The sequence below is a fragment of the Corvus moneduloides genome, chromosome 5 (genome assembly GCF_009650955.1).
Source record: "Corvus moneduloides isolate bCorMon1 chromosome 5, bCorMon1.pri, whole genome shotgun sequence".
Taxonomy (NCBI): domain Eukaryota; kingdom Metazoa; phylum Chordata; class Aves; order Passeriformes; family Corvidae; genus Corvus; species Corvus moneduloides.
Window position 1 is genome coordinate 11059569 of NC_045480.1, and position 15999 is coordinate 11075567.

Consider the following 15999-nt stretch of genomic DNA (forward strand, 5'->3'; position numbering starts at 1 on the left):
CTGATATAACACATTTTATAGGAATTTGTGCCATTCAAGTCTAAATCAACAAATTTATATGCACATATCAATATCTAAAGCAATGTCTATTAGCAGTAATATAAAAACAGAAATGTAGGCAGCTGCTGGTCTGTGCACTGTCAAACACAGCAAATATACCTGCTGTAGCATTCGTGTATCTTGTCAGATGGGAGTGAGATCTTTATATAGGTAGGGATCATCTCTTAATTTCATATAAAGACAATGAGAGTACAGCCACTTATTGCAAAACAGGATGAAGACTGTCCTAGGCAGATGTGCATTGTTCTGGTTACCTTATCACTAGTTATGCTTCTCTTCTTTTTTGGTTGATTTGCTGGTAGTAGCACATGCAAGTCAGCAGCTGTGGGCAGACCAGGCTTCACAACTGTCATGAGAGTTTCTTCAGGTATACTGGTCTCCTGTAAAGACAACAAAGGCATCTGGCAAATCACAGGAAAACACACTTTGTGTTTTATATAAAATACTTGAGTAACTCCACATACAGCTTCTAGCCTTCAGTGTTCAGATCCTTAATATTTAAAGAGGATTCCACTAGAAGGTGAAACATGAACAAAGTCAAACATAAATACATGGAAATGTGAGTTGCTCTTTGAAGATTGGAAGAGCTAAGTGTTGTTATCACATTAAAGTAATTCAGTGGCATCAAGAAAAGAAGCCAAAATGAAGAGGTTTTCAGGTTTTGTCAAAACTCTCTAATGGCTGAGATTTTCAAAGGTAACGTAAAAAAAAAACAACCACGGGATTTAGGATCTTTTGTGAGCCATTCAGACACAGTGTACACTTAGAAGTGCATAGTCATTACAGCTGACTTTAGCTTCAGTAGGTACTTTGGAAGGTGCTTAATGGACAGAAGGAAGTCTTCCAATGTGAGGACTAAGAACATTGAGGGGTTCAGTTCCTGAAATTGTAATAAATACCTTCATTCCCCTGCTGAAAGTCAAATACATCCCTTTATAAAATAGTTTGTGCAAATTTGGCTTTTAGTCCCAAATTTCTCCATGTTTTGTACAATGCAGCCACACAATTCTAATGACCATACCCTGGGCACTTTCCTTAGCCTTCCTCAAACAGATTCTGAAGCTCCATTAAATTGTTCATATACTTTGGCAAATGTTTTAGTAATTATTAAAATGCAAGAGCTTATTTTATAAGGGAATAAAATGCTTTTTGACCGACACAGCTTATGGAATGAGTTTAAGTTGATAAAAGCAAGAAATTAATTTGACATTTGATAAGAATCTCAAACAAAAAAAAAAAGGTAGGAAACTATATAAAGTCGAAAAGTTTAGAACCTGATTTGCACAATTGTAAATCCAGGAGAAGTAAAGTGATTTAAAATGCAAATATTTTATAAACAATATCAACATGTTCCTCAGTGCTACTGCTCTCACAAAAGCCAGTGTGGGCACCCTTGGTTGCTGGCAGGGTGTGTACCTGAAGAGCACAGCTCTCGAGCTCAAAGTTTCTGTGAGGCGATGTAATGCCACAGTACTACAGCATAGTTTTAAATTTGATTTAGCCTATAGGATTCAGCTGTTCCCAAACCACGTTTCTTTTGTGAACATGCTCTAAAAACCAGTGGTACAAACTGTGTGCCCATAGGTTATATATAATTTTCCAAGTTACAGAACCAGCATAGTAAATTCTTTCTTTCTGCTTTGTTTATACACAAAGATGATGTCTATTATATTACACATTCTTTAGCTTCTAAATCTATCACATTTAAGCTACTTAACTCTTCCTGCTTTGCAGTCAGTAGTATTTGCTAATATGTCTATCCCTAATCCCAGAGAGCAATATTTAGCATTAATTGCCAATTAGACTGTGTTAGACCTAAACTGTCGATGTTACAATATCATTGTCTACAGCTTGCACTTAAAAGTGACACTAGGCACAAACTTGCTTGAAATGTGGCTCATGAGGTTCATTTTATTATTTTGCTCTGCCTCCATTTCTAAATCCCTTCTAAATGAGAAGGTATTAACTTAACCTTCAAGTTTTATGACTGGCAAGGGAACATTTTATGACCAATCTGAAAGAGCACCTTTGCAAGGAGTCGCGTCACTACCCGCCCTATGTCTTCCCTCCACTCCGGTATGTCGGGGTTGTACATGTCCAGGTGCTTAGTAAACTTCAGAGGAAGAACATGAAAATGATCTGGAAAAACAAAAGAAACAGCAAGAAATAAACCAGATTGCAAAAGGGGTTTGGTAGAACTAAAAGCCTAAAAATCTGTATTTAGCACTTTTTTTGCTGTGCAGCACTGCAGTATCTAGGACCCCCACTGCTCTCTGTTGTCAGGCATTCAATTTCTTTCTGTATTTTCATCAACATCATCAAGTTTGTGCTTAAAGACTAAAAAAGGAGGAAGAAAAAGAAATAAAGCAGATCTACATACATGTTTTGGGGTCATAATGTTCCCAATAATTTTCCCTTAGGTCAATAAGGGAGTATTACACAGAAGTCATTGGTTTCTTTTATTTGAAATGAGAATGTACCAAAGGATTTTACCCTCACTGGATTATAAGCATGTGGGGGTTTTTCCACTGCACATTTCTGTTTTCCATATAAAATGAATACTTTACTTCATAAATTAGATATGAAATAAGAAATGATATTACATAGGCTAACTACTGCCCTCTTTGAAAAAAAGAATAAAACAAAGGTACACCCACAATATTTCTCTGGACTTGTCAAAAATATCTGAAATACTAGAAATGGGTTGAACCTCAGAAAGTAGTCTCTAACATCTTCCCTTTCTACCTACAGGCTCCTTTGACGAAAACCTGGGGAACTTAATGCAAAGCAGAGGTAGAGAACCTCTGGAACACACGAGACAAACCTGCCTCCCCCCAGTATTTCCAACAGAATTATATTTTAATGTGGCTTGCTTTTTCAAAAGTTTCTTTATGTTCCTGATGGCCAGTACTTTCATGATCTTGATATTAGGATTGGCAAAAGGAGCACTGGAATGACAAAGCCATTGATGTAGTCACACTAGGAGTGTTATACTTCTGAATACTTCTAAAAAAGCTGATGCATTTATAAGTGGTAGTATAAATGTTATATCCATTTATCTCAGAAAAGGAGAAGGTTCATAAAAGCTCCATTTAGCATAAGTGGCGCTTTTACCGTTATTTTAAATTAATTAGTATACTAAAAGCAAAAATAACAGAATCTTCTTCAGACAATAGAGATATATCACATCTTGTATTGCATGATATCCAAAGGCTTTTAGCTCTGCATTGAAATGAAAGCTTTTATACTTATCACAATTCCCACATGTGACAGCACAAATACAAATGCAAATAATTTGCCAGCACTACATTTTCCACAGTATATTTTGCCTTGTCACCACATTATAAAACACAAAAAAGCCACACCAGGGCACAGTGCGGAACAAGAGCTGAAGGGTTATTTCATAATTACAGCAGAGCTATATTTGATCCAAAATCTCAGATAAACATCAAGGTAACAGTGACGTATTGTGATTAAAGGCAGTTATTTGACATTGTTTTCAATGCGGAGAGCATACACACAACTAAATGTTCTTTTTTTCCAGAGGTATTTAGACTACTTTACTTAGAAATTCTGGGAAACTTTCTAGTCAGAGGCGAAAATACTACTAAAACACTTTACATATAGCATTTGGAAACCACAGTAACATTTAAAATAAGCAAAGGAAACAAAGTGTTTGAGATTAAGCCTCCCATACAATCCCACTTTTCAGCTTTGTGGTTATCTAGTGACAGTTCATGCCTCTAATTTTAAGAATTAAGTCTGGCATTAGATATCATTTTACACTAGGTTCAGTTGCACCAGGGCTGGTTTTAGAGGTCCAATAATTAATACATATTAAACAAAAAAATGAAAAAGACTAAGGTCTCACCAAAAACATGGACAACTTTTGAGTCCTGAAGCATAGAGCTCCCACAGGAGACTTGCACCGTAACTCTGACATCACCTGTCTCAGCAAACTTTGTCACCAGAAAACTCTCCAATGTAAGCAGTGGCTTTAAAAAAACAAAGAACAGTTAAAAACAGAATTTCAACAAGAACCATGAGAACAGTGCCTGAAGAACCTGTTGTTAAAAATATCACCAAAAATTTTTCACATCAATTTTAAATGTACCAATGTTTCATCAAATGGATCAATTACAATTTTCAATATATAATTTTCTTTCCCTAAAAGCATCCTTTATAAACAGAATAGCAGCCAGACGAGGAAAATATTTCTTTTAGAGTAGTCGGTTGCATATTAGGTTTTCAGTCAGATTCCACTGAAGTTAATGGAGTCTGAGGGAGACTCAACAATCTCTACAAGATTATATAAAGCAAGTCATTTGCCTCAAAGAATGTAGGGTATGTCAGGGTCAAAAGGATTAATGCTGTCAACTTAGAGCACCAGCCAACAGTAACCTCTAAGGTGGAGCTGAGATACTCTGTTCCCTGACCACTTCCTTATGGATTACAAAACCTTCGCAAGACCTGCAGTGCCTGTACCAGCAATGGCAAAGTCAAGAATTATGAACAGATACAGGCTGGGATTATGGGAGACAGCACATTCACAAGAAGAAAGTACACTGCACTTATTTGAAGCATTCCTCTGTCACACTCAGTCTGCCTCATAAAGAAAATATTTTACTTACCTGTTATTGAAAGAATTGCCTTAAAAGATATTAACCCAGCTACACAATAAATATTCCCAATTGAAATACTCGGATATTTAATGATCTAGGACCTGTTTATATAGACTTTGATCCCCAAATGAAAAATACTAGATTGTTTGAGTGCTCTCAATGTTTTGATATTCTTTAAGATATTCCTTAATTTTTGATATGATATTATTTTAGACTCCCAGAAAATATTTATCTATACAATGAAAAAAAATATACACACACACACACACACACATATATATATATATCTGTATGGCACTATAATTTATATCACTCATTATTAGCTTGGAAGTGCATAAATCCAGGTTGCATCATTTACAAGTTATGATCCCAAATCCATCCCCCTCTACAAATTGTTATTTTCCACAGGTAATGAAGTAGAATAAATTGTTGTTCGCCCCCACACAAAGGAAACAGTTTAGAAATTGAAAGAAAGGGACAACCCTTATTGGAAAAAGATTTAAAAGAATCTCAGTCAAAATCATTTGTGTACCTTAAGATTGTTTCCTATCCACCAGTAGAAAACTGTCAAATTAGGGTTCTTAGGCAGTATGATGGCTGTCAGGTTCACCTCCTGGTTTCTCCCAATGACTGGAACCACTTCTAAATTTAAAGCCTGGAGTGGAGCTGGACAAAGTTCCAAAAACATCACTGAATAAGAATTCATCAATTCATTAACACCTCTCTCCCCAAAAGCCTCTCATCTGTTCACCATAACATCCTGAACTTATTTTTCCCTCCTTTCTCCCTCTTTTACATCCATGTTGAAAGCTATGGACATAATTGGAAAGACCTGATTTCAACCAAAAAACGTCCCCCAGATCAGCCCAAAACCCCTCAAACAAAATCTTAAAGCAATAAGACAGATCAACAAAATGCACTTCTCTCATGCCTATTCTTTTCATTCATGTCCAATTCTAGAACACATAAGCAAATACTCCAGTTAAAAAGTGGAAACGGCAATCTCAGCTTTTTTTTTTTAACTTAGTAACAAAAGATCAAATGAATAGAAATCTAACATCTCAAATTGCTATGGGAAAAGCAGAAAACTGAAAAAGAATGCTGCTGACTACTCATTTTCATTATAAAATATCAGCTGTTAGGCTCACACCACACAAAAAATCTCATTAATGCATGCTTTAAAATAGATGTGTACATCAGGGGAGCATTTATTTGCAAATCAAAATAGATAACCTCTGTACTCCAAAATGTGCCTTAGAGTAAGTTTATTCCTTTCTGAACTACCAAAGCCATAAACATTATTATTTGTTTAAAAGAAATGCATCATTACAACAGTTTTATCTGCTTGTAAATGTTGTGTTTATTAGTGTTGTGCTGTTTCACAGCACAATAACTGTGTTGAAAGAAAACCTTTCCCTCAGAGGTTTCCCAGTATATCTTTATCAGAATGTCTGAAGGTAAAAGCTTTTCAACAGTACAATGTGATAACTAGAATTTCTTAACTTCTTCACCTGCACCAACTACCCAGGATACGAAACCACCATATAGCTCAACATTCATTCATTGCACAGAATGAATACTAACCCACCCATTTTTGGTCCATTTTAAATATCTTTTAACTCATTCAAAGGCTTTTCATCTCAGTGCAAACTTAAAGGTAATTAACACTGTTCTAAAGTATTTCTCTTATTCTGTATCAGGAACTGAGTCATTGCCTGTTCACTTCTAATTCATTTTGACTAAACTCACTGAACTTCTGAGAACAAGTTGTCCAACCTCCTTTTCCACCTCACTTCACCTGGTCTGTGTGCTGCTTCATCTGTATGTAAGGCTCTACTTTCACTCTGCACTTTGCCCAATAACTCTTTAACCACCTATATGAATTCAAGACATGTTGTGTGCTTTAAAAAATTTCTTCAGTAGCTTCCAGGGGAGTAAAAATGCTTCTCCTGTTGCCGGTGCCTTGAAGAAAAGTCAGAAATTAATTAAATTTGTTCCTTCTAGAAACGGATTTTCCTTCTGGAGGGAGCTGCGAAACTTTTTTGCTTTTGCCATAAATTAGTGTTTTCACAGAGGAAACTGATCACTTTGAGATATGGTTTTGTTCCTGAAGAAGACTAATTTATTTTCCAAAATTTTTAGAGGCCAAGTTGTTTAGTACTTGAACGACAGCTGTTATTTCAAGTCTGTTGTTTCTATATATTAAAGAGCTGAGAATAATTACTGCAAATTCTTCTGCTTGCCTATGTCATACAATTCCATAATGCATTTGAACAAGCTTCATAGCACCCTTAAGTGTGTACAATTAAGATTGAATTTGGCTTACATGATTTCTATTTAACTAAGTTAAAATTTCAGTACAGTTTCTGAAGTTCCACACTACAAAGGTCATAGTTCCATGAAAAATAAAATGCACGCAGTCTATATATTAATGTATGTAGCTCTTCAGGCTTTTTTTTATTCTGAATTTCTTGGGCCTCTACTGTTGCCTACTCACATTTATGCTATCAGATTGCTCTAATTTCTCTTGCAGTTCATTAAAAAGTTGTAGATTGTTTAATCTGGATCAGAAAGCATGATTTGGATGACAGGCCAAAATTCTTGTAGTTGTCCTGCATTACAGAGTATCCCATAGTAACCTGGCAGAAGTGAAAAATATTTCCTCTACCATTGGTCTCTAAATAGTTCCCCAGGCATAATACATCAGTTGGAGACTGCTGACTCCTGAAAGCAGGATTCTACAGAGATTCCTGCTTTCATGGTATTCCACAGTGAAAAATGTCCCTTAATAGCTATTAGTGTTTCACTAAAATGTAGAAATTGCAGTTTAATTAGTGCCAACTAATTTCCTCAAATCTTGTAATTACCTAAAAATTAAAGAGAACAAATCACATGGAAAGCATTACTCAAGCAGGCTGTGTAACACAGTTCCATGAGTCTTCTAGCCCCTGTGCAGCATCTGTGGGCAGGCCCAGGAAGGGATCACATCTGCCTCAGTGCCCTGCTGCCTCTGTACTTCAGCACCAAAGTCCCTTTAATGCACCAGTCATTTACTTGTGTCACACAGAGTTTTTTCCTGTTCATTGCCTTGTACAGATCTACTATTTCTCTGCCTACTCTACTTCTCAGCACCTAAAAGCTTCTAAAAAGTAATAGTGAAGCCCTAAGTAATTTATCTGAGCTCTCTGGAGCTCAAATTATTTAAAAAAACAAACACAACAAAGAAACAGATAATGAAACAGAGGTGTAAAATTTGATTCTGATTCCTTCTGCTTGATATTAACGGAGATTAGTCTTTAGCATGAATGTGTTTGGCTTCATCTGCTAATCAAAGTAGAACTGGAAACTCTGAACTCAAGGATGCTGACTAGCAAAATACATAAATATCAGCAGCCACTAGACAAGCTGACATAAAGCGCATGGATCTGTGCACAACCTGGTATATGGCTCCAGTGATTTCCATTGCTTTGGGATTAAGATGGAAGACACACCACTCACAACAGAGGGAAACAGACACCTGGGGAACGCAAGATGAGTATCTTTTCCTTTGATGTTACTCGTTTCTGAATTTTTGACACATTTGAAAACAGGCAATAGCTGTCTTGAATCTTGAAGAGGAAAAATCAGTTTCACTTTTGAGTTTTCCTCTTCATTTCAGTTATGAGATGCCTGAGGTACATTAAGCTTGCAATGGTGCATGATATTCCCAGGGCCATGCTATTCTTTATTTTATATCTGTTGTATTGCAGGGTTTTGGTCTTAATTAAGGAGAGGAAGAGAATTATAAGTCAAGTCATACTGCCTGCAAGCATGAAGTTATATCCAAGCACCATTTAAAACTCTGTGAGAATTAACTACCTAAAATTTAGATTTAGAACCACTGAGATTTTGACTATTTTTTAAAATCATACAAGTGCTCATATGTTTCCCAACACATCTGTTAACTTACTTTACACTGCACCTAGAAGCTTTAAAAAGACATAACTTAAAGTATTAAATTTTAGCTGCTAAGGCTGACAACAGGTGTTGAATCAGGAAGATAGATCAAATCTGAAATTTGTACTGAGGCATGCTTGTTATTTAAAAGATTAATAAACCATCCTCCTGCCAAATCCAAACAAAACTAATTCTGACCTCCTACTGCATTTGGTTTACAAGCCTCTGCATTAACAACACACAACACTTCAAGGGTGCAAGAGGATATTGAAAAATATGTTTTTCCTAATTGCGACTAGTAATTTTCTTTCCTACTTCATAGCTGACATGAGGTTTTTACACAGTGGCAAAAGTAAGAAAACCAAAGAGCTGATTTACAGTTGACTTGGACGAACACCACAGCCTCGTCATGCCCAGCCACATTTTCAGCCTTCACTGACACGCGGTAAATCCCAGGATTCTCATAGCGGTGACGGATGGGCTCTCCAGTCATTGTAAGGTTCACATATATTGCCTTAAAGCCATCTCCAAGATCTACCTGGTATTTGGTACTCAATACATCACCCTAAAAGGAAAACACATCAAAAATATTTTAAACGGCCAGAACCAAAATAGACAAGACACGTGTTTATAACCTTTTATAGAATCACAACAGCATTTTCAGCCCCAGCCAGACATCTTGACCCAGTCACAAGAGCTGCAGTAAAACCACTACAGCCATGGCAAAGACGTTAGTGCAACAGATGCTGTGTGCACTAATAGAGATAATATCAAGTTTATACAGCAAGGTGCTACCTTAAAATTAGATACCCCAGACCACTAACCAAGTTGTATGGCACAGAAACCATCACTCTTCCCTTAATGCCACTGGACATTATGTAACATAATGTTGCTGGGCAGCCCCAGGTTCAAAGGTGATGCTCCTGTGATTGTAAGCAACTGAAGATTGCTATTTTAGCAATTTACTACTCATCCCATAAGCTTCTAGCCTTTGCAATTCTAAAATAAAATTAATTGGCTTAGACATTCTTCACAGCATCTTCCAGCCACACCTCCTGAGTGTCAACCATATGGCCTTTAAGACCCAAGCTAGGATCCTCACACAGAGTTGGAGAGTGTTACACTGAGCTACCAGCACGCCAAGAACTAACATGCTCTAAAACAAAATTAGATGCATGCTTAATGAAGCAGATCAGTGAGGTGAGTTTGGGAAATGGTTTAAAAGTCCAGCCAAATAATTCTGTCATGTCAAACATCTCATGGAATTTATAATTCATCACACTTCTGCTAAGTGCTCTTTTAAATGACAGTGTGTTCCTAAATTCAGGCTTAAAGTACCACAAGACTGATACCACTGTCAGAGGACAAACATGCCCATTGCTCGTGTTGTCATGGTGTGGCTGCTCTAGAGAGCAATCAGGCCTGTGCCACATGGACTAGTGACGTGGATGCAGTCAAAATGCATTTTAGCTGTGAGCAGCAACACTTTCTCAATACTCACTCAGCACTGCCTGAGTGAGCGGCCCTGCTTCCTTGATCTCCAGCAGTGTGGATGTTCCTGCTTGTTTGCCAGAGCACATGGCCATCACAGCCATGCAATTCAGACAGGCCACAGGGCCAGGCTTTGTAGAAAAGCCTCTTTGTTGTGAAAACACAGGTATTGATTTTAAAAACTTCCTTGCCTCTAGGAAAGGAATGTATACACTCATATGTTGGTCAAGCGACATGAAAGACCATCAAAGCAGAAAAGGATTGACACTAAAGCATTCAAAAATCACTCAATTTCTCCAAAAGCCACTTGGAAATTGCTTTATTTCAAAATTTAATTCTAAAAGGCAGCACTAATGTAATTCTTTCCACAATGCCAACAATCAGTGATGGAAATAATCTCCCCAGGAAACTGGCAAATGACCCAGAGCTACACACTTCTAAGATTCAGCAGGACATCTGGGTATCTTATCTAGCCTGTGCTTTTGCCAAGAGATGTTGGACCAGATGATCCTTGAGGTCCCTTCCAACCTGTCAGTCTACATTTCTATGGTTATTTGAAAATCACAGTAGGTATCATGCCTAGAATTTACGTACCCTGCCATTACAAAAGGAAGGAAAACATACTATATTCCCTCCTTTTACCATTTTGCAGTGTGGATGATTTTCTTCCACTTTTTATCATATGAAAGAACATTGCTTATAATGTAAAAAATACCCATAATAAGGGACCTGTGGGATTATCAAATACCTAAGCACTATATTTCAAGACACATAAAGGACTGTGAAAGCCTCTTCACTGTGAATAGTTTTTTTTCCAAATAACACCTTTCTTTTGACAACAGAAGAGTAGAATTTAGCAGAGGAGATAATATGTTATTAAAGTTTAAAGCAAAAGAGATATCTCCTTGCCAGCAATGTGTTAGTAAGTGGAATCTCTTTAGATGACATTAGCTTGCATACAGTTCTTGTACACGCTTTCTTATGCTAACAAATATACATGCATATTTTTTCCAGGTGAGACAGAAACTAGCATTGAAAGACTGTAGGGGAAGGTTTTCTTAATGTTTTATTCTAATAGCTTCCCCACTGTAAAGATGAGAGTGCTGTCTTCAAAACACCAAGGTATTTCTAGTTCCTGACCAGTAACAACAGAGAATGGAATGATAGCAAAACAGTGACAAAGCGAAAAGGCAGCTAAATCTATAAGGAATCGGGGCTTCCACTTTCATAAAAAATAGGAGATTGCAATGACATTATTTATTCATATATTCAGCCAACAGAATTCGGGGAAAATGATGATCATGATGATGTATTTATTTATTATTATTATTATTTCTAAGGACAGCTGAAAACTGCCCAAACGTATCAGAAGCCTGCTTCCTTTACTCCCTAATGTCTGGTATTGCTGCACCTAATAACATGTGTTCACAGAAACTAGTAAATTAATTCTGTTCACCAAAGAAAGTGGTATGTTTTGGTTTGTTGTAGTAGAGCTGTTTCTTAAACTCAGTAACTGTTATGAATTCTCATTAGATTTTGTCCTACAGATTAAGTCCTAAGCAATGCTCAGGACATTTGAGTTTAAATATTATTCTTAGCCATAGAGGGCACCAAACTGCTACATTTCTTCTAAATCTGTCTTCCTCTTTGATGTATGGAGCAAAGACTTCACCAAAAAACACAGCACAGGATTCTCTTCAAGATCCCTTACTTCTGAAAATTTGTGAATAATTTTAAATGTTTTTCATATTGCCACAGAGATACATGAACGCTTCAGTAGGAAAAAAGTCAAACTGCCAATCAAAATCATTAGAGTCCAAATTGTAACCAAATGCTCTAGGCTTACAATAAACATTTCCAAACAAACTCTAAAAAGGGAAGGCAGCCGAACTTGCCACACAAACTGTTGGGGCACTGCATGCACTGAGACACAGAGCCTGTGAAGTATTAAGCAGCCCAGTCTTCTGCATGTAATCTTCTTGTTTCTATTACAGAAATAAATCCCAAGTGCTCAATTTATATAGCACAGGTTTGCCAAAATGTGTGAACTTTCTTCTAGTTCTTGCAAACCAGCGGGGTTAGTCAGGATGGACAATACTCCGGTAACCTGAGCAGAGCAGTTACAGCCTAATGCTAAAAAACAAACCCAAGGCAAACAATTCCTCCAAAAGTTACTCACTGCTGTTGGTCAGGGCCTTAGGGCATTGTCTCTTGATAAACAGAAAAAAACTCATGTCTTTGGCAACATAACTAATATATAATAAATATTCTTATGCTGTCCTATTTGCTGATTTCTGTAAGGCTTTTCCTCATTCTTTTCTGAAAGGCTGATTCTCAAAAACACTTAAACCTGAATATTAAATGTTCTCTGCATTTCTGTTCTCTGATACAGCAGTTGAAATTTTCAGTCCAAGAAGACTTTGGTAATCCAGTTACTCTGACTTTCCAAGCAGCCAGTGCTTTTTCTGCTGAGGAGACAATTCCTGTTCTGCGGGTAGAATTTGGAGGTTCACTGAGTTTCCTGGCTTGTCTTATTCACTTGAAAGCAAGTTTCAGTATTTAGAAAGCTATTAATCTTTGCCTTAAGCACAAATTAATCTTCATTCAGCAGCAAAGCAGATAGGAATGAAACTAACCCTAAAATCAGTGATTCAACTTCCATGTAGCCAACGTTCATTACTACCTGCTCTTGTCGGACAATGAAGGTGATGTCTTCCCCAGGCCTAACAGCCAGACTTTCTTCTCTGATGCTGATCTGAAGTCCCTTGGGAGCAATCAATGGACACATATGGTGTGCTAAGTTCTGCTGCAGGTCTACTCCACCTTCACACACATTAGAAACAACTTTCCTGTACCTGCAAAAACAGTAAGCAGTGGACACAATGAATTGCAGCAAAGGCACCAAATGCATGTCTGATTGCAGCTACTGCATTTTCCTTGGGTTCACAAACAAAGAAGATTGCAAATGATCAAGGCCAACTCACAATGCAAGTACTTTGACTGGGGACTTTGCCTTTACTAGAGGAAACCTGCTGAAGAAAGGGTGTGGAGCATGATGAGAATTTCACTTGCATGCCCTTGAAGTCTGTGTTTTCCAACTTAGAAACATGCCTGAATAGCCCTCCAGGAGCTAGACAGTCTGCTGTTTTCTCTGCCATCCCCTTTTCAAGCATTCGAGTCTTCAATGCTCTTGGTTCAAACCCCAAAGATCAGGAAGAAATTAGACCAAACATTTTCTGCATTAACCTGCAACCAATTGCTTAACTGCTGCTTTCAAATCTCTTCATTTCTTAAAACACTTAAAGCATTTGTTTAATATAACAATATAAAAGAGTGAAAGGACTAACGCCTTTACAGTGCTAATAATAAAATAGTTGGATGTGTACAGTAATTGTTTACAGACCACTTTCACACAGGTATATTCTTTTTAAACGTCCTTTAATATCAGAGTCATATTTCAGTCTTTTGAATTCCCATTCTGTATATCTTATAAGTATCTATATATATTATATCACAGCTGTCAGCCAAAACCTAAAAGGCAGCATTTTCCTCAGTTAGGTAAATATACACAGAGACTGTGATTCTACTGCCAGATTGGACGTTTCAGCATTTGGTTCTCATATCCACAACTGACTGTGATGGTGTTATGATAAGCCAGAATAGATGCCAGCTGCAAGTTATTCTCAGCACAGACGTCAGACTACATTGTAGTGCATATTCTAAGCAGTATTGTTTATAGTTACTAAAGCTTTCCTTTGATTCTTAGTGTCCCATATGGTCAGGAAAAGAATCTATTCTCCACAGAACTCCTTACCCTTATGGAAGTGAGAAACTTGGAAATTCTGTGAGATGTTGCCAGTTCCTCAGATTAATTCATTGGATCCAAACTGAAAATTACTCTAAACTCAAGCAATGAGCTAAAAGAAAAGGCTCTGAATGAACATTCCTATCATAAGCGTAATAATAGATAAAAAATATTACAAAAAAAATTAAAATTCTGAAAAGACAGCTCCCCCTCTTCTCAAATGGATTAGGTTTTGAATCGCTGTGAACACGCAAAGTAATATTTTTCTTTCTAAGTCTGTAGGAAGCTTCTGCTCATGCTCTAAGTCAGAATCAGAACTTTTCCATTTCTCAGTTGTTACAGTTTGTCTTATTTACATTTCATAGAATCATAGACTGGTTTGGGTTGGAAGGGATCTTAAAAATCATCTATTTCCAATCCCCCTGTCATGGACAGGGACACCTTCCACTAAACCAGGTTTCTCAAAGCCCCATCCAACCTGGCCTTGAACACTTCCATGGATGGGGAAACCATGGCTTCTCTGGGCAACCTGTGCCAGTGTCTCACCAGTGTCACAGCAAAGAATTTTTTCCTAATATCTAATCTAAACCTTCCCTCCTTCAGTTTAAGGACATTCCCCCTTGTCCTATCACTATGTTCCCTTGTGAAAAGTTCCTCTCCAGCTCTCCTGTAGACTTCATTTAAGTGCTCAAATGTGAATTTCTTCCAAACCACTTTTGAGGCTGCTGGTTGAAATATTCTCCCCCTCTCTGGAAACCTCATCAAGCCACTGAAATGCAAAATCAGCTTACCCAGTGCTGCTGGTGTATGCCTGCCCCAACACACAGTCTTCAGGAGGTGCTTCTGGGTTAAACCAAAAGTCAGCAAAGCATTTGCTCGACTCTGACTTCAGAGGTGCAGAGCGCTCAAACCCATAATCACTGAAAAACATCAACACCAAATGTGTTACTATTGCCACTTCACTCTGCAGTCCAATTTGGGGTGAATGAGACTACATTTTTGAAAGTCAATATATTTTTTCAGTGTTATTCTACCAGATGAACATACAAGTTGACAAAGCCAAATCTGTTCTAATTTCAACGGGAGTTCTGTACACTTGGGGGGAAAACTGGTTGCAATTACTTTGTCAATTCTGCAAAATTACCTCCCTTGGTAACTTAGATTTTTTAAAGGTTTCCTTTGGCACTCAGACCAAACATTTATTTTCTTTTTTTTTCTTTTTTGTTTTTTTTTTTTTTTTTTGTAGAAAGGGTTTGCTTGCCTTTAAAATTAATTCAATGGTCATTTTTCAAGTCTTGATCAATAGAGAAAAACACCAGGATTTGTTCAGTCAGGTGAAACAAATACTTAAACATGGCAATGTTTTTAAACAAATGCAAATGCAAAAGAAACCTGTTATGCAATAACAGATTGCCTATTTGCTAATAAGGCTATGTAGGAAAAGGGGCAAAAGGCAGAAAATAAACCCATCTCAAACTCAAAGTAACTATTTATTAGCAATAAGTCAAAAGGCCCACAGACAGACTCACCATAAGAAATCAGTGTTCACACATTCACAAACTTTGGATGTGAGAGCTGATGTGAAACTTTTCCCTTTAATGCACCATGATGAGATCTTCCTCTTTCGAAAGCTTCTCTGCTGGCCCATGATGCAACGATCACCCTGAATATCAAAGCACTGGACTTGTTGCAACAGAACCTCTACCACACAGGCATTGTGTTGTCCCAAGAACGGCTGGTCTTGCTGCCAAGACTACAAACTTTATCAACTCTCTGATACTCAGATATATAGGTATAGAAAGCCCTCATATCCACTGCTGTCCACTAACAGGTCATTACAGAGTTGTAACATAGGCTATATTTCCAGGACACCAATCTGAAGATGCACATGAAAATTCAACTGCAATTTATGTTTCCTGTGTGCCCAACCTGTGTACAAAATTCCGAATGGCCATTTAAAAATTTCATCTGGCTGCAGATAGCTGAATTTCTCTAAATTATCATATCTAGTGTCGGCTGTCCACCTGAAGCACCATGTGGACACAGAATGAACTCTCTCCATACACACTGCACTGGTAATTTGGC

At 37.4% G+C, this 15999-nt stretch overlaps 1 protein-coding gene across 5 annotated transcripts in view; it reads right to left on the reverse strand.

Moving 5' to 3' along the window:
- The window catches only part of SORCS2 (sortilin related VPS10 domain containing receptor 2), a 549849-nt gene that overhangs the window by 26449 nt on the left and 507401 nt on the right, over positions 1–15999 (reverse strand). For all 5 annotated transcript variants that reach the window (XM_032109885.1, XM_032109884.1, XM_032109882.1 and 2 more), the window contains exons 16-23: positions 15444–15577; positions 14706–14834; positions 12793–12964; positions 8997–9183; positions 5215–5348; positions 3932–4055; positions 2087–2199; positions 315–440 (exon numbers count right to left, since the gene is read on the reverse strand). In XM_032109885.1, coding sequence (XP_031965776.1) covers positions 315–440; positions 2087–2199; positions 3932–4055; positions 5215–5348; positions 8997–9183; positions 12793–12964; positions 14706–14834; positions 15444–15577 — 1119 coding nt within the window. The remainder of the gene's footprint in view (positions 1–314; positions 441–2086; positions 2200–3931; positions 4056–5214; positions 5349–8996; positions 9184–12792; positions 12965–14705; positions 14835–15443; positions 15578–15999) is intronic.